General features: G+C 40.5%; 2 protein-coding genes across 2 annotated transcripts in view; both read right to left on the bottom strand.

Annotated features, from left to right (window-relative positions):
- Window positions 1–5004, bottom strand: part of foxo6b (forkhead box O6 b) — a 32122-nt gene extending 27118 nt beyond the window's left edge. The window contains exon 1 of the mRNA XM_057354201.1: window positions 2591–5004. Within this exon, the coding sequence (XP_057210184.1) occupies window positions 2591–3058 (468 nt within the window). The 5' untranslated portion in view covers window positions 3059–5004. The remainder of the gene's footprint in view (window positions 1–2590) is intronic.
- A 9990-nt stretch (window positions 5005–14994) lies between these two features.
- Window positions 14995–20248, bottom strand: ppp1r8a (protein phosphatase 1, regulatory subunit 8a). The gene is made up of 7 exons (XM_057354897.1): window positions 20174–20248; window positions 19678–19738; window positions 19324–19477; window positions 18949–19163; window positions 17730–17874; window positions 17432–17496; window positions 14995–16569 (listed from the first exon to the last, which is right to left on the bottom strand). Exons 1-7 carry the CDS (start codon window positions 20221–20223, stop codon window positions 16204–16206), a joined length of 1056 nt encoding a protein of 351 aa, XP_057210880.1. The 5' UTR covers window positions 20224–20248; the 3' UTR covers window positions 14995–16203.
- Between the last annotated feature and the right edge of the window lie 250 nt (window positions 20249–20498).

Here is a 20498-nt window from a genome sequence, read left to right as displayed (position 1 = left end):
ATCGAGTAAGGGTACCGTTAACAGTGAAAACGAGTTTAGAGTTTGCTACTCCGAACCGTACCATACTGCTTAGTGGAAACGAGGCATAAGATAATATATTAATCTTAACGTCTGGAATAATCTAGAAGTCCTTTATAAACCATATTAGACACACATGTAGAAGCGGTGAACCCCAGCACTCAACTGAAATAAATCAAAGACAAACACAATAAATACCTGGGAAGGCTTAAGAAGATCTGATCCTCAACAGATGCTGTGAGTAACCGGATGTGACACACTTTTGGTTCACTGTTACATGAGATGCCTCACATCACTGGGCTTTTCCAAAAACCTCATGTTACGCCACAGATACATTGTTAAAGAATGTGCACGTAAAAGCAAAACACTCCAGCATGGCATTCCTCCGTCAACCGCAAGCACTGGTCATTTGAATGAGCTGTGTGTGTGTTAGCGTTCTTCAGGGCCCTCCTGCCCATCCAACCCCTCACAGAAAACCCAAACCTATTAATAGCAGCTAATTGATGCCAAAGACGGCAAGGCTGGATGTCCGAGTCGGGCCTGCCAAGAGACACAAAACCGGCTGCCACAGACTCTCAGATGGGATTGCACAACACTCAAGAGTGCTTTTATGGCCGTGCTTGAATCTGATGTTTCTCAAAACTTGCCATTGAGATAGCTATACACACACATCTGTCTGTCTGTAAATTACATCTAGTTTTATAAGAGAGTGCATGTCAGGAATTTCCATACATTTGGAAGTAAACATGTGTACAGTATGTGTGGGTGCGTGTGTTTGTGTGCATATCTTGTGAGTATTGTTTGTGTCAGATTTAAATGCGTATTAAAATTCAGCGCCAACTGTTCCAGGGCCAACATGTGTGAGCATGTGGGTCTGTTTTCCACAACCTTATTTTGATCGAATCAAGTTGTTTTTCTCCATTTTCGCCAACCAATCAGATCTCTCGCCCTGTTGCAGAGCCTTATGGGAACATATGACTGACATACAGCTGCACATCCCTGGGCGGCACAAACAAGTCAAGAGGAATTAAAGCAGATTTCATTTCAGTTTAAAACTACAGGCTTAAGGTTAGTTTAGCCGATCTCTTTGTTGTCAGTCCCGATGAGAAAACAAGCATCCGGCGAGAGGTAAATATCCCTATTGGAAATATTACAAATCTGTTTTGATGATGTAATAAAAGGCCTGCGTGCATCAACTATTGCACATACTTAAAAAAACAACCAAAATATTCTCTAGGACGAGATGAAAGTAAACAAATACAGGGCATTCTCTCAAACCAAGAACCAAAAATGTTTTTTTTTTTTTTTTTGAAGGTTATACTTCAAAACGATGCTGTATTGTAAACTGTATTAAAATGTGAACTAATTATTTAACTAATTATTCAAATATTAAATGTATTCATTAATGTTACGTTGGTTTTTTTCTGAAGGTTTTATATTTGGTCTGTAAATAACCAAATGTAAAATGTTTTTGATTTTGTTATCTCCAAATTGGAATATCATCCTTTATTATCTGGCACAGATCAGTTGAAGAAGATGGTTCTTAATCGTCTGACATTATGATTGTTTGGATGTTTTCGGATTTGATCCTGGTGATCTAAAATGTTTGCCAGAAAGCCACAAAATAAAACAGATTTCACATTCATTGTCTGACTGTCATTTTGTAACTTAGATGTTGGTGCTCTCAGAGAGAGAGAGAGAGAGAGAGAGAGAGAGAGAGAGAGAGAGAGAGAGAGAGAGAGAGAGAGAGAGAGCCATTGGTCCCTAGGGTTCTTCATATGGTCTGTGTGTAGTGAGAGCATGTGCAGTTAGAAATATCCCATCTGATGTAATTAAAATCTTTGAAACACATGAACAACTGTAATATCCAGCGCGTTTTCTTCGTTTGCCAGCCAATGTGGTGTAATTGTGCGGTCGCGTTTGCTTCACTAAATAACACTCTTGGATGTAATGCTTTAATTACAGTTATATACCGCCTATTTTATTTCCCATAGTCTTTTGGATGGCAGTCAGGATTGAAGATGAGACTGAAGGGAGGGGGGTTAGAGTGCTAGAGATCTCAAAGCAGACAGACAGGCGTGCGTGCGTGCGTGTGTGCGTGCGTGGCCGACGCGCGGCGAAACTGACCGGACCCACGCGTGGCCCCCAGGTGACCTGCCTGCCTCCTCCGTTGCATTACAGGCACGGCGCGCACATTCGAAATCAACCCACTGACAGCGTCACAACGCACATCGTTGCGTCATAAACGCCTCATTGCGTCACGAACACCCAACATTACGGATGCGCGATATTGTAAGGCGATTAAAGCACTAAAGCGATGGACCCATTGAACTCTGCCCCTCCTGCTTTACGTTATACAAAAAAACAACGTTGTTGTGAAGGCCAGAGGTTCGCTTTCACCAAAACGTGCCAGTGAAATACACGCACACACCGGTGGTAGGCTGCTGTATACGTACGTATTTGGCATGAGCGGCCACAATGTGCCATCATTTTTCATCATGCTAAATACGCACACGCCAAGCGCACAGCATCGTGCAATGACAACATTTCATCATGTGTAATAAAACCGTACCTTCCAGCCGGCTGAGCTATTGCTGTCTCCTTTATCCTTGAAATAGGGTACGAAACGCACCATCCAGTCATAGATCTGAGATAAAGTCAACCTTTTTTCTGGGGTGCTCTCAATGGCACGCGTGATCAGATCCGCGTACGACTGGTTCCCCCACGCGTTCCGTCTCGACGACTTGGATTTGCGCAGCTGCCCAGCCACATCCAGCGCCGCGCCGGACATGCAAGCGGGGGCGGCCGCGATAGGGGCAGGGGCGCCGGCTGGATGCTTGAACTCCGTCGGCGCCCCTCCGCTCAGACACGCCGGCACGTTGCGCGTCTCCACTTTGACGGTCGCTACGGGCAGCGCTCGGTTCTCCTCCTCCGGACACGGCAGTGGCCAGGTGCACGACCTCGGGCGGCAGTGTGGTTCGTAGTCGGTTTCCAGTTCAACCTGATGCGCGTCTAATCCACCGCTCTCCATCATTAACATGCTGCTTTTGAGCTTCAGGCAAGGTCAAGAGGAAAAAAGCACACAAAAAAGCGCCCTTATATCCAAAGAGGATGGATGGATGGACTGGACTGGACTGGACTGTAAGCAATCTGTGTCCGTGCTCTTTTACGCCAAATGCAATACGCGAATAAAAGCAGAAGCGCCGAGAGCCGCGAATAGACTGGTCATTGTATCTGCTATAAAACACTAAACGCGCAAATGCATCCGATGCATCACGACGTGCAACAGTCTGTCTTCCATATTACCAAACAATTCACACGCGAGCGGGTGTCCATAGGGCTGAGGTGCTGAAATCACACACCCATCGCTGAAGCCGCTGTGCCAAATCTCAGTCTTTCGCATGCAAAGTCCCTCTAATCGCGCACTCGCACCAACTGTTGAGCGCTCTGACAGAAGCGCCGGGCAAAGCCTGCAAATCTCATCAAGGAGGGCGAAATCAATTGACTTCCTCTGGAGTCTGGCCACAGTTTCCGTGTGTCTGTAGATCTCCCGCTCTTGTTTTCCTGCAGATTTGAGACCGGTTTCTCACGCGAGCTCAGCCGCTCTTACTGATAGTAGACGCGGCGCGTAAACGGAGACCGCAGAGCGTCTTTTCCCGATAGTAAAAAAAGACGCCGCTTCCCCGAACCGAAATTTCTCTTCCCTCTTGGTTAGATGAAATATTCAGACGAGCATTCCTGTAACGTCGGTTCACGCCTGTTTGCGGATGACTAGACAGCTCTGTAGCGGCGGATAAATGCAGCTATCAGATAATTGGATGGCGCTCGAATCGAGTCACTCCCTCCAGAACAGGTTTATCCGGGGGGACGCGCATCTCCTACCACACATCCTCCTGATGAACGTTCTCATTTAGAAACATCTAGCTACCTCTTTGATAACGACAATACATTGAAATACTCTGGAAAAATGGCATGGAATAAAAATGTGCGTGCTTCGTCTTAATGTGACATTACAGTCCCCATTATACTGTATCGTTTGTCTATACTTCGCAATGTGCTGTGAAACGCTATGCAACCTGTTGCACTGACAGGCTGAGGGATGTGACCGGAGTGCGTAAAATCCCTTCATTCACACTGCGATCTGCGCGACCTGCATTGGCCGCGTGCGTGCGCTTTTACGCGGCTTAATGCTGCCCACATGATGCGAGTTCCCGTGATAAAACACTACAGAGGAACTATTCACAGATGGATGTCAGGAGATAATCTCCACCCCAACATCATATTATCCACGAGAGACGCTGCAGCGCCAAAAAAAAACTCTGCCAAATGCGCTTTTGGAGAGAGGGGGATCTTTTGGAAATTATGGCTATTGGCAAGCGCTTCGTGTCACCCGTACCCTGTTCTCTTGTCTGTGAACAAGTGCGGTGGGCGGGACGCGAGTGAATGTGACATTCAGTGTACAGCCCGCGTGTGACTCGCTGATAAATTGACCGAGGGGATTCCGCCCACGCCGCGAGCCAAAGCGCGCCGCGTATCACCTTCCCTTTAATCCGACGGGCGGGTGGGGCTCACGGGCGGCCTCCTCCAATCACCGCCCGCCATCCGACGCTTCTCCGCTTTCATTGGCCGTCGCCTGGCATAGGTGGGCGGGAGCCGTCCGCGTGTATAAAAGCCATAACCCCCTTTTCGGGTGGAAAATCCCGCAAAGGTGACGTAAGGTGGACCATTGACAGCTTGTCGTCAATGGCAACCTAATCCTCCGATGCTCTGTAGTGGAATGCTTTTATCGTGATTAAATGCCGCTTTTACAACACAAAACGTAGAAAAGTGATACAGGGGACACGCGGAGGAAGCTGTAGGGATAAGGCAGAGAAATGTTGTAAATGAGAACAAACAGAGGTTTAATTCACAACACATGGGCTTGCGGTTTTGGAAAGGAGATTTTTGTGCACCGCGATGAAGTTGTAACAGGAATGCGGCATGACTCCTACAGCATGGAATGAAAACACACGGAACTTGAGCCGGTGTAACACATTTAATGGTGTATTCCTCTCTGCTGTGAAAGAGCCTTAGGGAAATACATGAGAGCTGTTTCACACTCACAGAAATACAGGGATACGGGTGAGACTGGGTCTCTCAGTAACTATTCAAATACACAACACTCTGAGTGAAAAAGGAAATATGGGAACTGGATGTGTTTCCAAATCCCGACCTGAATACTTGCAACTCAATACTAGATGCAGTGGCTGTTTAAACAAGACAACCCAGAGATGAAACATTATTTGAGGGGAGGGGAATGGACCGAAAAGCATCTCAAAATTGTGTGAGTCCTAGCTCTTTAGCCCTGGTCTTCCCAATCAAAATCCTGTCAGACGCATCCCACCTGTTCCCTGTCAACAGGCAACTGTGTTGCAGCTTGGTTTGTGATCCTGATTTAGTTTAGTTAGTTACTTTTTTGTCATATGCTAAAGACGCTTTGAGTTGATCTAAACTTGTTAGCAGTTGAATTACAACAGCAGTCATTCAGCATCTCCACAAGCTCCACCCCGTGCATGACTGTTTATTCTGTATTTTGATCAAATTTAGATTTATGCAGTTGAGAGATGCTTTCATTTCCATACAGTAGATTATTCTTCATCGGTATGTTCACTGGGGATTGAACCCATTGACCTTTGGTTGCTTCTTGGCTAATCCTGTTACTGTCAAAATCAAATATACATAGCTGGTGAGATTAAGAGTTTGGTTCCAAAATGAGACCACTCGGTTTAAAAAAAATCTAAAATCATGTTTTTATTATGTTAACATGTTTTTATTGTGTTTTATTGTGTTAGTCAGCTGTATTTTTTTTTTAGTTATGGCTTACATCAAAACAACCCAACTGCATTTTGATTGATATTAATTGGAATGCACAATAAAAAAAACTAGATTTTTGCAAAATTTTTAAAATAGGACTTATCTCATTTTGGAACCAGACTCTTTAATATTTGAATAAGTATGAAGAGTTTATTTGCAAACTAAAAACTCAGTTTAAAAAAATCATGTTTTGATTGTATTAGTTACCTGTATTTTTTTAGAACAACACAACTGCATTTTGATTGATATTAATTGTAATGCACAATAAAAAAACCAGATTTTTGCAACATTTTAAGAATAGGACTTATCTCATTTTGGAACCAGACTCTTTAATATTTGAATAAGTATGAAGAGTTTATTTGCAAACTAAAAACTCAGTTTAAAAAAATCATGTTTTGATTTGATTTTTTTAGAACAGCCCAACTGCAATTTGATTGATATTAATTGGAACGCACAATAAAAACACATTTTGAAAATGAGTTCTAGTTGTTCTAGTTATCTGTTTTTGCAAATGAACTCTTCATATAAGATGCCATATGTCTCTGATGAAAGATAACTGCCCTGAGGCAGACATTCAGTTCACAACAGCACCAGCACTGAACACTGAGATGTCTTCGTAAACTTTGAGCAGAATTCTGGTCATTAATGATAAAACATTGATCTGTAGTGATGCACGCAGTTCACACGGAGAACTAGAGATGAAAACAGAAGGCCGCACACACACACACGTTGTGATCCGTGTGTGATGTCAGCGAGGAGTTTGAAGAAGCCCTGGCGCTATCTGTTGAGAGCAAATCTTCAATCTTTAATTGCTCTTCTCAGCTGTTCAGTTTTTATCTCACTAACGCTGACACATACGCACACACTCGCCGAGGTGACTGAGAATATCTTTGACAGCAAATTAAATGAAGTAAACATGCATTTGCTGTTGGGTTTGAACGGGCCTGGAGCGCTCTGTCAGTGAGGAGAATACACTGCGCTAAATGCATCGTCGTGCATGTGATACTAGAGCATCAAATAAATATGCGCTGCTAAAAAATGATTTTTGTTGTTGTTTTAACTTAAAAAAGTAAGTTACCCGGTGGCCTTACAATTTTGAGTTAATTCGACTTAAAAATATTAGGTAACAGTAAATCTGATGCAACATTTTTTTAAAGCAACCAGGTAACTTATTATTTTTAAGCTGAAACAACAAATCATTTTTTACAGTCTACAAGAATTTACAGCGAGATGTTTGACTGTCCCCAACCCCAAATCCACTTCTCTTCTTCAGTCCGTGTGTCTTATATTTAGTCTATATTTAGTTTTCTTTGTTTTGTAGTGATGTTAATTTCTGTATGTAAATGTGGTTTTCTTATACATTTCTTATGAACTTCACATTGAGTGGAGGCTTTATAGATTGTTGGACTTTTAGCCTCTTTATGAACTTTGTAGAAATTATATTCTCTTTGTCATGTATTCATTTTTAAACGATGATAAACATCAAATTCGATTTAAATGAAATAACTACACTCTGAATTTTCAAACCATGAATTGAGTGAGCTTTCATTTAACACATTTCACTTTGTGGAATGTAGTGGAATTTTAATTAAGCAAACTGAACAAGCAAACCACTGTAAATCACTGTTACTAAAAGACGACTATATAAATAAAACATAATAAATGTATTGTTTCACAAACTTTAAAACAACTTTAGTCTTAACATCTAATTTATATATACATATTTCCTTTACAATGTTTGTTATTTTTATTCATGAAGTCTTTTACTTGTCCTCAGTTGCCTTCAACTTAACCTGGTTTTTATCTTTATCTTTTCTCTCTCTCTCTCTCTCTCTCTCTCTCTCTCTCTCTCTCTCTCTCTGTCTCTCTCTCTCTCTCTCTCTCTCATTGCATAAGTCACAGTTTTCAGATAGTTTGTCTGAGCAGGATAGGGGCGGTTGGGCGTCCCCGCCCCGGCAGAGCCGATGGCCATCGCAGGAATGCGTCTCCTCCTCACACCTGGGACGCCGCCAACAATGTGGCCTCCCAATGTCACCGCATGTGGAAGAGAGGCAGGGAGAGGCGTTTGGCTCGGGGCTACGGGAGTCTGTCCAAAGAGAGAGCGCTAGCTGGGGCTCACTCCCTCTGGGGTTGGCAGCGCACCATACTTTGACTAATACTTCCTGCTAGGATGCGTGAGTCGAGCTCCAGTTTCTTTTCTTTCGTAAGATGTGAAAACCACATTGGAACATGGCCTAGTGCTTTCGAAAGCTCACATGCAGGATTTAGATCTGGAAGAGCACTTAAACTAGAGGGCTAACTCTGAGTGGCGGGGATCTCCTTGTCTTCGGCTGTCTGAGACAGAGATTTAGTGTGCACGGGACAGCACGAGCGATTAATCCTGTTTATAGCATCACAGGACGTGGGGTGTGTGTGTATTTCCCCTGTTTCACTGACTCGGTGGGTATCACAGTTATAATCAGCTCAGATGAGAATCTGAAAGAGATGTGAGAATCTGTAATACCTGCAGAAAAGCTTTCTGTTAGTATTTCCATTTATCTCAATGACTGTTGCTTGGCTAGCGCATGCAGCCTTTGGCAAGTATGCAATCTGCACACTGCCGTCTTTCCTCATCAACACTCCAGAAACATTTATTATGCTAATCCCCTGATTTGGGACCACAAGAACGTACAGAATTAAAGAAATCAATGTTTGTCATTTTATTAACTCCTGCCAGACAATGAATCAAACGCTACCTAAACTTTCAAACTTATCAAAAACGTATCACTAACTACAACTATTAAAACAATTCAATATGGATGAAACAAAATCGACGTGCAATTCCATGCAAATGTCAAGATGCAAACGTTTTACCAGGTTTTCACCATATGTGAAGTCTCTCTGTGAAATTTTGCAAGCATTTTGAAAGCATAGTTTTCTACAGTCATGTAAGTGAATCGTCACATCTATATTTCTCATGAATGGGCACATGCATGAAAATTAAAATATAACTCTTTAATGTTGTAAAAAGACCCATCCCTTCTCCATTTGTTGGGTATGCTTGCTTCTGGTTTGTGCATTTTAATTCAAAGAAGTCCTACAAAGTATGTTATCTCATCCTTTTTTAACACATCCATAATGCATGACATTTTCCTTTTTTTTAATAAAACACTTGTGGATAGACAAAAAAAGATCTTTTTCTGATGTCATTGGGGGTTTAGTAAAATGTAAACAGACACATTGTTCATATGAAAATGTCACCTCCATAACACTGAAACTGCCCAAACCTATATATTTCGCTCAAAACTTAAATTAAAGTAATAGAAATGTTGCTTTAGCAATTAAACATTCAAGTCGAGGCACTGAAATTATTCACCAAAAATCAGAAAGATCTAAAACTGAAATAAAAAAAGAAACCTAAATTGCAATACTAAAACGGAAAAAAATAATAACAAAGGCACATAACAAAACAGCTAAAAATGAAATAAAATAAAAGCTAATTCAATATATGAAGCAACAAACGACTAAACTAACTTGATGTCTTATTTGGCTAAAGAAGCATCTCATCAGTTTTGAGCGGTTTACAGAATCCGGTGCTATCAGACAGGTGTGATTTCTCAGGACACCGATTTCAATGATATCTGTCAGGCTGTAGGGACATTTTATGTCTGCTGCTCCATAAAAAGAGTGCTGATATGTTTATAGCTATAGCTACCTGAATAATAGCAGCACATCTGCTTTAATACACACAGACGTTGAGAGGGAAGTGTATCGCCCCCTTGAGTACTGAGGTTTATTACTGTCACAGTCAAGAAAGAACGCCTGGCCTCTCCGTCACCAGCTCGCCTTTGGTTTTACATTAAATTAAACATGTTTAACAACACTGAGGATGAATGACTCTTCATTTTTGGCAAATATGTATATATATACAGTATATATATATATATATATAGCCTACTGTATATATCACTGTTGTACTCTTGAGTGTAAATAAGTTTTTTCAGTATATGGGATTGAGTGATGATGCTGTTATCAGGGTTTCATCCGGGATTTTCACGCCGTGATGTATCGATCTTCTATGGGCCAAAATGTCAAGCGAGTTTGTGCTTTATGTCTGCAGCATTCACATTTACCAAGTCGACTGAATGAAAAGATGTGATCGCAGAATTAAAACAAACAAATCTTCTAAAGAGCCCCTTTAAATGCTCGTAATGCACGCATTCACATCAGCATCACTGTACTTGTGTTTGATGGATAGCACTGCGTAAAATCCCTTTTAAGTTCGAAATTAAGCGTTGAAGAAGTTGGATGACTACATCACTGTTGCAAAGGTTCAAATGTTCTCAACTTTTGGTTTTCTGCAAACGTCCAAGCAACGCATTTACAGCATTCACTGCCAGTGTAAACTCTAGGGTGTAAGTGAAAGCAAGTTAAAGCAAACAGTGATTTAGTGTTCAGAATGTTTGTGGCACACGGCAGAACATCCAGATCAAGTGTGACACGCTGGCAGCAGTGTGTGAGAGTTGTAACCTTACGAGTCCGCCGTGACAGCAGTGTGTATGACGTGAAGGCACGAGGCCAGAGCGAGTGTCAGCAGGTGTTGTGCAGGAGTTCTGCCTGACTGCATCACACACAGAATGAGTGAACAGAAGATGACAGACCCTCACCGGCCCCTTCACTCAAACTGTCACGCCAGGTCACCTGCAGCCCCGGGCGCTCCATCACACACAACACAGCAGCGTTTACAAGAAGAAGGAACATTCCAGGATTATTTCAATGTAACACAGGATATCCTCAACTCCCTCAGTGCATTCAACGGAACGAGAGATACATTCAATTCCAAAGCTTGGTCTACTGCAAATAAATATTTCAAACGTAGAACCAATACAAGTCAATATAAAATCCAATTTCGTGTAAAGTGTGGAGTGAGGCTTGGGTTGGTTAAAAACTTGATAGGTTGCTGACATCCAACAAACATTATTACATTTAATGCAAGACTACAAATAAATTGTGCTTAATTAAACACCAAAAAATGCATTCAAGAAATTGTTAACGTAGAACTGAAAATGTACTCGCCCTCGTGTATCCGACTTCCTTTCTTCAGCTGAACACAAAAAAATACATTTGATATTCTAATATACTGTAGATGACCTCATATTACAACAATTAAAAAATACTTTTTTTTAATATGTGAATATCACAATATCAACATGTTTAAGTTTGAGAAAGCACACATCTTCGATTCTAACAGCAATTCAAATGACTCCAGTGAGTTCATAAAGCAAAACCAGTAATCCTTTGAGTCTGTCAAAAGAAATTGAAGCACTCATTTAAGATATTATGACATGTCAAACAATTCATATCTCATAGGTTTTGTCTTTTTTGTAACAAATTGTTTCATCATCAGACAAGCCAGAACCAGTGAATATTTGACTTGAGCATTCAGATGTGTTTTTCTAATTTTGCTAAAAAAATTGTGATAACATGATGCCATTATAGGATTATTTGTGCGTGTTACAAATTTGAGTTGTTATTGTTCTGTAAAATACATACTGTGGCTTTTTTCACTTTTGGAATGGTCCTCATGGGGGACAAAGGGCGACAAGCTTGGGTGAAAAAACTCCATTACCTATTATTCACTGAATGATCAAATAAATAAAGCATCAATTATTCACTCGCTGTATGTTTACTGCTCTTTATTTACCTGCTTTGTCAGTTAGTGAGGAATATGAAACTAACCAACATGTCCCTTTTACTCCAAATAATTTCATTCGACGTTAACTCAAAAACTATTCCTGCACGTCCTTAAAGGGACAGTTCACCCAAAAATGAAAATTCGGTCATCATTTACTCACTCTCATGTAATTTCATACCTGTATAATGTTTTTTTCTTTGTTCTGATGAACACAGAGAAAGATATTTGGAAGAATGTTAGCAATTTTCAGTTCCAAAACATCATTGACTACCATTGTAAGAAAAATTAAATGGCAGTCAAAGGTGTCCCGGAACAGCTTGTTTTACTAAATAGTTTGCCTGTGGCTCAGTGGTTAGAGCAAGGCGTTAGCAATGCCAAGGTCATGGGTTCGAGCCCAGTGATTGCACATACTTCGTAAATCGCTTTGGATAAAAGCGTTTGCCAAATGTAAATTCTTCAAAATATCTAATTTTGTGTCAACAGAAGAAAAAAAATGTTTTATGAAAATGTTCACACTGTGGTAGTGGATGATGTTCCAGAACTGAAAATTGCTAACATTCTTCCAAATATCTTTCTCTGTGTTCATCACAACAAAGAAATGTATACAGATTTGAAATAATCTGAGGGTGAGTAAACGATGACAAACGTTTCCCTTTAATGCTGTATATGCAGAAATCTTCTTCACCTATATTAGTTCCACCTCAAAATATCGATTTACACAACTGTACACCACAAGGAACAAGATTTCTTGGACTTAACAATTTGTGTTTTAATAAAGAAACACAAGCTTTGTATGGCGCTGTAAAACAGCGTTCATTCTTTCTCTTTCAAACTGAGGGCGACACAAATTACAGTCTGTAGTAATGTTCCTTTAAGACACTGTGAAATATATATGTGCCATCATCATACACCTGTTGAGGAAGCTGGACGTTAACATCAATCCGTTGCCGTTTTATTCTCGCCGAACGGTAGTCACGGGTTAACAGCCAGAATGAAATGGAAAAAATAAAGAGGAAAAAAAGCAGGCGGAATTATAGAGAGGCGAGAAACAGAGGAGAGATCATAGGGTCGTATATCATTAAGCAATTGAGAAAGTTAATTAGGCAGCTCTGATAATTATTGCCATGGCAACCTGAGAGCGCTCATGCACATGTGATTAATGAGATGCCAGTGAGACACACATACAGTCACAGTCATCGAGGAGAACATGTACTGAGAAATCAAACCTCTGAAAGTCGCACAACGAGATGAATTTCTACATGGCACTGAAACGCACGCTTTAGCACACCTCGAGCGTCTATTAGTGAGCCACATTTTGTGACTGATTCAGCATCGTTTCAGAGAGTCATTCCTCTCCTCTAGCAGGACAGATGCCCGGCCTGCTCCACAACAACCCAAAGCGGCTTCACAATATTGATCCTGGGGAATGCCATGACCAAACCATCACTGATGTACTCGCATGCTTCACTCCGGGTCCTTCATCACACCGTAACTCTCCTGACGTGGATTCAATATATTGTCCAGGCACACATTCATACACGCTGGCTAGTGGTTCAGTTTCTGTACATTACATTTTTAATTGCCAGAATAGGTGTGCGTTTATTTTTAAAATTATGATCGATTTAAACACGCTTCTGGCAGACGGGAGAAATCTCGGGCGAGATCTTTTTCAAATGTTAGTGAGCTGTTTGAACAGCTTTTGTCACACACCACCATCTAGTGGATGAGATTCATCACACTAATATCTGAGGTCACGAAACCTTCCAGCAGCACTCAATTTCAATTTAAGTGTGCTTTATTGGCATGGCAAAATGTACATTCGAACTGCCAAAGCATTTACAGCTGGTCTGCGTACAAATAGTGCAAGTATGTAAACAAACGAAAAGAAAGATAATTGTAGCAATAAAATATAATAAAGTGTGATGTAGCCTATGTAGTGCAACTTAAAGTGGTTTATAATATATGTAAATATAAAAACAGATATAGAGTATTGTTTAAACAAAGATTTACAAAAGCAAAATATAGATTTAAGTAGCAGAATAAAGGGATATAATAATATAATGTTATATATTGGAAACATCGGGTCAGGGTTCCATCAGCGCTGATGAGAGCTCTGCTGGAATTGTTCATGTAATATTAAAGGTTAAATTGATAGTTCACCCAAAAATGAAAATGCTGTCATCATTTACTCATCCTCTTGTCACTTCAAACTTGTATGATTTTCTTTCTTCTGCAGAACAGAAGATATTTTGAAAAATTGTGTTAAACAGCACCCATTGCATTGGTTTTGTGTTCATACAATAAAAGTTAATGGGTGTCATTGCGCTGTTCAGTTACCAACTTTCTTTCAAATATTTTTCAAAATATCTTCAGAATGTATCTTGGGGTGAACTGTCCCTTTAAATGAAAGCACTTCTGCAGCATTTGTGCCTGAACAAGCTTTTGACGGTGTTGTTTTTTTGTACTTTCAGATGCATATATATTTTTGGAATTTGTAAAACCAAATTAAACAAACCATGAAAACAAAACGTGTTAATATTTATTGTGATATTGATTTAAATGTTATAAATGTATACCATATAAACTACACCTGCACCTCAGTATCATTTCATCCTGATGAACCTGTCTCTCACCGATTTGTTTTTTTTTGTGGCAAGTTTTTGCACACCGTTTTTTTTAAGCGTAAATATTCCTTGATTTTTAAGGTCCTATTTTGGTTTATGGAGTGTCCAACAAGTTTATGTACATACAAGGTGTAAAAACAATATTATTTTGTTACAATAGGCAGTTATTCTTACCTTACTTCTTGACTGACTCTCAAATGATTAGTTCCGCGATTCATCCGTCTAATCCCCTGCTTTCCGCTAGCCTACTCTGATCTGATTGGACACATGGTCTAGTCTGCTGCGATTGGTCCACCATGAATGAGGCTCACGAGCTACAGTGTTTGGGGGAGAAGAGTGAAGTTTTCGCGGGCAGTCCTAGCAAAACGTAGGCGGGGACTAAATGTAGTGACGTAAATCCGCGGCGGTTGGCGAATCGGACTAGGGACGACTCGTTTGCGTGATTCAGAGTCGACTCCCTTTTTTCCAAGACAATAACTTTGTTATTCATTCACCTTCGGCTTTGCATCTTGGCAGACTGCTTACATTCACACACGGCAACTTTACACACTACATGAAATGTACTGTAATTTACATGATCTCATAATATGTACTCTAAGGAAATTAACAAACACAAAAAATAATAAATCCAAAGTTTTTTTTCCTGTGTTCTAGTGTAAGTAGACAACAGCAACAGCAAGAACAAATAAACTAAACATCTTATTGTTTGTGGTTTTTAAACAAGCTGTAGCTGTTGCAAGGACCCAAATGTCAAGTAAAACCTATAAAGAAGCAACTTACTGTATTACTGTATGTGACTATTAATATGCATGTTTAGATCAAGGCATACTGTTTATTAGACAAATAATCCAACAATCACAGAAATCCCTTTCATCTTTCCACTTTAAGTCTTGTCATCTCATACACTGGCCAGTAAGAGATATTCAAGATATAAAAAATATATATGTATAAAAATGCTAACAAACAGTTCACATTACACGGCAACGCCCTGCATTCACATGGCGTTCATTCATGCTTTCTCTCTACAGGTTTGAAGTCCAGTCCATAAACTACAAACATACCAATAACTTTCCAACAAAACTGTGATACAAACAGTGGGCTTCGTGATAACACACTCCAATAGATTTTATCGTGTCAATCGTAACACCTGAATTTATTTTCTACAACATTACGATTTAGTAACGTGACATTTGGTTGATGTGGTTTTGCTTGGTTTGTACTCCAAATACGCAGGGCAATATGAAAACATCTTATTAAAAACAAACATTTGTTAAATTACAATGAAAATTGCTATAACATTTAAACAAAGGAATTAAATACATCTCCATGTTAAAATGCTTTGCCTGTTTACTGTTATTGACAGTAACGGCTCCTACTGCGTTTATCTCCAATGTAAGAAAGCATGAATCGCCTGATTTCTATCAGCTGTGGTTTACACTTCCTGACTGTAAATGTGAATGAGTGTATTCAATGGCAATGCCTGAAAAAACATGCAGTGTTATTTCCTAAAACAATCCAAAGAAAAAAATATTATAATTCGCTTAAAGAAAAAGACTATTTTAGAACCATCAAGAGTTTAAACCAATTACATGTTCATCATTAATGTGTCTAAAGACAGGATATTTTTACATTACATAAAAATTTGCAGGGCAAATGTGATTATGCTATTTCTTATAAAAATGTCATATTGCAACAAAAAAAATGGAAAAAACCCTAAAAATAAATCCTTAACATAATCAATTTCTTTCAGCAAAATATGGTTTTGTTTTTTGGGTGAATTATGACCTGATGATTTCTGCATGACATTCACTCTCCTCAAACTTCAGCCGGACAGAAGCACAGTCAGTTTATATCGTACACAGCAGTGCCTCACCATGTCAAAATGAGTAAAACCACAACCTGTAACAGGCTACCGTTATGCACTTGAACTGGAAAAAACATCACTCAGAACATCAAAACACGGTCCAAACGTGCAGATGCTCGAGAACATCAAATCTGTCTTAGGTAGGCTATCCGGTTTGACGGTGAAACGCGTTAAATCAGCAGGGAGGGGGTGGGCTTCTTGCCAGGCCACGCCTCCTTGGCATATTTCTTCTTGCGTGGCTCGTTGAGGGGCTCGGCTGAATAGGGTCCTGGAGCAGGAGTGGGGTTCAGCATGGCAGGGGGATGCACAGTGGTGGGCATGAGATCTACCTCCGGGGCGGGGTTGGGGAAGGGTAGAGGCATACCTGCCAGGATTGCAGATGACCCGCCCCCCTGGGCACCGCCTCCATGTCCCCCTGATTCATGGCTGGTGGGCGGCAGATCACCGTAGAGCCCAGCACTGAGGGGAAAGTTCTGTAATCGTCGTGCTATGTTGTCATCCAATCCTAGTGTGCCGTGACCCTCGAATTTCTTCTTCTGTGATGAGAGTAGCGGCAAAAGGTATTTTAGTTCTTTATATTAATTTACAGGTTTGAATCTGATTTAGAATTCTTGACCTTTAGACTCAATAAACCTATTTGAATGAAATATAATGTACAGTATAAACACGATCACGTAAAACTACTAAGACTTGTCCATTGCATTATTTACAAAGAAACAAATTGTGAAATGTTTCCATTTAAGCAGGACTGGCACTTCAGGTTTATGATCTATACGATATCTGTCATCACACAAATGGATGAGCAGAATGAACAGGAAGCTGCGGTACAGACGGATCAGGGTCGCTATCTTTACATTAGCAGTCAGAAATGAGGTTACCACGAGGAAGCTTTTACAAATCATTATTCTTACATTATACAATTTCCTGTGAGCCATAAGACAAACAACTCAGTGTATTGAGAGAACGCCTGTTCTCTTCCCAGCTCAAATCAATACAGGTGTTAGGGCTGCTCGATTATGACAAAAATCATAATCACGATTATTTTGGGCAATATTGAGATCCCGATTATTTAACATGATTACTCACTAAGTTCAAAACAACATAGAAAAATAAAAAACGTGGCTTTTAAACTGTGAATTCAACTGAAAAATAAATGTAAAGAAATAGCACAGCTGAACCACTGCAAAGGAAGGGGGTGCGCTGTGGATTTATACCACAAGAAAAGAGATGATCCTTGCAAAATGGAATGTGGCACAATAATCGTTTTACGTCGATTATTTTGTTTTTGTAATTGTTGAAGGCCAAAATTGACGATTACAATTATTTTCGATTAATTGCACAGCCCTAACAGGTGTACAAACAAAACACACCAGAGGCGGCCAATGCCAATGATTTTACCTTCATGGGGACCACAGCTGTCTGCACCATGTTTCTAAAGCGTCCTACGGAGGGGTCGACGTCCTCTGTGAAGATCAAAAAAAGCCACTTAACGCAGTCACAAATCCCAAATCCTACAGCAATGACTATTCTGAGCTGTCAGCAGGCACAGAAAAAAGCAAATAATGATGTGTATGGCTGACCGGACCATGATAACCACCCAAACCCCCACAACATATAATGGGCCCAAACAAGATGAATGTCAGTACATTGATACAGGTGAGCATGAAATACAAGCACATCTAGAGAGTGTGTGTACCAGGGTTAATGATCTCCTCCTCTTCGCTGAAGGACACCCGGGAGGTTCTCTTCCTCCTCTTGGGTCTCTGGATCTCCAGGTTTCCCTCCTCGATGGTCAGTGTGGAGATGCGTTTGTTATGAGCCGTGTTGAACTCGGTCAGGTTCTGTCAGAGACGCCATCAGAAGAATGGATGAGTAACCACACTGATGTACTGTTACTCATTTTATTGAGAAGATGTGATGAAATATCTGACATCTTTTAACTAAAGCTTTGAGATTACCGTGAGCCAAGGTTCAGCACACTCAAACGCTACAGTCATGTAGAGTAGGACTGCACGATCATCGGTAAAATGATCATCACGATTATTTTGCTCAAAATTTTACATTTTGTGACCTTCGGAAAGAAACCTTGCTACTCCATTTTTGATTTCTTGTTCTTTTGTTTATAAATCATTGGTCACCCTTAATGTTTGTCTCTGTGTTTTACAAATGCAGTGAAAATATGTTGTGTTTCCTGTAAAGTGGCAGTTTAAAGGATACAAGCGCTTTGTGATGATTTTCTGACGTTATCGGGAGTTTTGTGCTTGCTTTTAAAACATTAATATCCCAGCGATTATGCTCAGTTAAATTGTGGGAAGCATAAATCGTTATTACGATCAAAACACGATTAATCGTGCAGCCCTAATATAGAGTCATAGCTAACACACCAACAGATGAGAACGTTGTGTCGTCAAGCGATGTTCGCGCGGCACTTAATGCACGGACCTCTGCTTTTAATTCAGGAAACGCGGACGAGTATAAGAAAGCCAGCTATGCCCTCCGCAAAACTATCAAAGCAGCCAAACGTAATTACAGGAACAAGATCGAGGATCAGTTTAACACAACTGATTTGTTTCGAGGAAAGTAACACCGCCACTGTAGTGAGAACCCCCGTGATCGAGGCGACAGAGGATAAGTCACTCACCAACTAGCCGGAGTCTTCACAGATATTTTCAACCTTTCCCTTTCTCTGTCCATCGTACGCACATGCTTCAAAACGTCCACTATTGTACCTGAACCAAAGCAACCCAAAGTTACTTGTTCTGTGTCCTGTTGCTCTGACACCCATCATCAGCAAATGCTTTGAGAGGCTAATTAAAGATTTCATCTGCTCTGCTCTGTTCTGCCTCCCTCACTGGACCCACTACAGTTTGCATACCGCAACAACTGCTCCACTGATGATGCCATTGCACACACACCTCAAGCTCTGTCTCTTCCTCTGGAAGGCCGAGCAATCCCTTCAGTTCCTCATCCTCCACTCCTTTACTGTCTGCAGCTGAGCTGCTCTGTGTTTGGGGCTTCTCTCTCAGCGTGTACACTCGCGTGGACGCGCCGAACGACATGGTCGAGTCGATAGGCACCTGCTGAGGTTTGTGAGGTTCGAGGCGGATTCTGCCCAGAAATGTGCCATGGGCTGCGGAGAGAAGAGAACAAGATCATGAGAAAACGTCACATATAACTTAGCAAGCATTATAAATCATTTTTTTTTAATCAAAAATAGTTCTGGTGTTTTTTCAAATCATTTCGACATTTATCAAGCTTGTTGTTGGAATAGTTGTGTGAAGGTCACTCACTGCTGTTGAGGTCAATGAGAAAGACTCTTTTAAGATGCCTGTGGTAGACCAGCGCCGCATGGACCCGCGAGCAGGACTGGTGGTCTATCACAAAGTCACAGTGGTCTGGATTCCTCCCGAACAGATAGAACTTCTTTTCGTCAATGATCAGTTTCTGCAGAATAAATACAATTCGAGTTATTATTCGTGGCACATCCATGTACTACATAATGAGTGAAAATTAAAATTGTCAGCACATTTTCAACTGTTTTCAAAAGATGGCTGACAGTACAACCATATAATCGTTAAATAAATAATATTAAATAAATAAATAAAGCATGATTTTGCACTAATGCGCCTTTAAAGACCCCTTACCTCCATTAATTTGTCTCCTTTAACCACATCCAGATGGAGTCCTGGTGGAGGCTTTCCTGCCCTGAGAGAACATGAAATAATAACAGTAACCCTTCTGGTTTATTCTGCCCTTTAGGGTGTGTCTCAATGACAGTTTCTACACACATACTTCATGGCTAAAATGCAGTTGAGCGTTTATACGTAAGATTCATTAGTGCTACATGTCCATCACATATCAAACACTAATGTATAATAATGGCATAAAATACATGTATTTGCTATTGCATAAACCATTAAAACGATCAACAGACCAATTTAGGTGTAATATGAAATAAACCTGATGACTGAATGAATGAAGTATGCATGCTTAAACTTGCAGTGTATGATCTGCTGTGGTCTGTAAAGCACATTAAAGTTCGCTGCGCTACTGTTCTTCACGCTGCTGCTGTTGTTACGCGTGTAAACATTCACTATATGTGTTTGTGTAAGTTATTGTATGAGAAATTTCTCATCTTACCATGACGGGCAGTCAAAGACATCAGTATTTGTGCTTGGATTCGCCGCCATTTTACACAGCCGCAGGGAACGCTGGGTAATAAGCGGACGTCTTGGAGGATTGTGGGACTTGTAGTTTATCTTGAACAATTTCAAACAGGAAAATCCAATGTTTTCGACTTGAAAGTCCGCTTACACAAATGAATTTTATTGTTATATATATATATATATATATATATATATTGCTGAGTTTCGCGTGAGACTGTTGATAGAAGTGGAAAGCCAAGAGAGTTCAAATATGTTTGTGTTGCTTTTATGAGAATAAAGTGTGAAACGAGTTTAACGCT

This window comes from Triplophysa rosa, linkage group LG16, assembly GCF_024868665.1.
Source record: "Triplophysa rosa linkage group LG16, Trosa_1v2, whole genome shotgun sequence".
NCBI classification, from domain to species: domain Eukaryota; kingdom Metazoa; phylum Chordata; class Actinopteri; order Cypriniformes; family Nemacheilidae; genus Triplophysa; species Triplophysa rosa.
This window is presented reverse-complemented; position numbering and strand designations above follow the sequence as displayed.

Bases quoted from the DNA above. Each gene is read 5' to 3' on its own strand.
- ppp1r8a (XM_057354897.1), bottom strand. From the start codon at position 20,223: ATGGCGGCGAATCCAAGCACAAATACTGATGTCTTTGACTGCCCGTCA. The intron at 19,164-19,323 runs GTGAGTGACCTT...TTCTCTCCGCAG, and splicing joins TCTCATTGACCTCAACAGCA to CCCATGGCACATTTCTGGGC. The intron at 17,497-17,729 runs GTACACACACTC...TGATCTTCACAG, and splicing joins GGAGGAGATCATTAACCCTG to AGGACGTCGACCCCTCCGTA.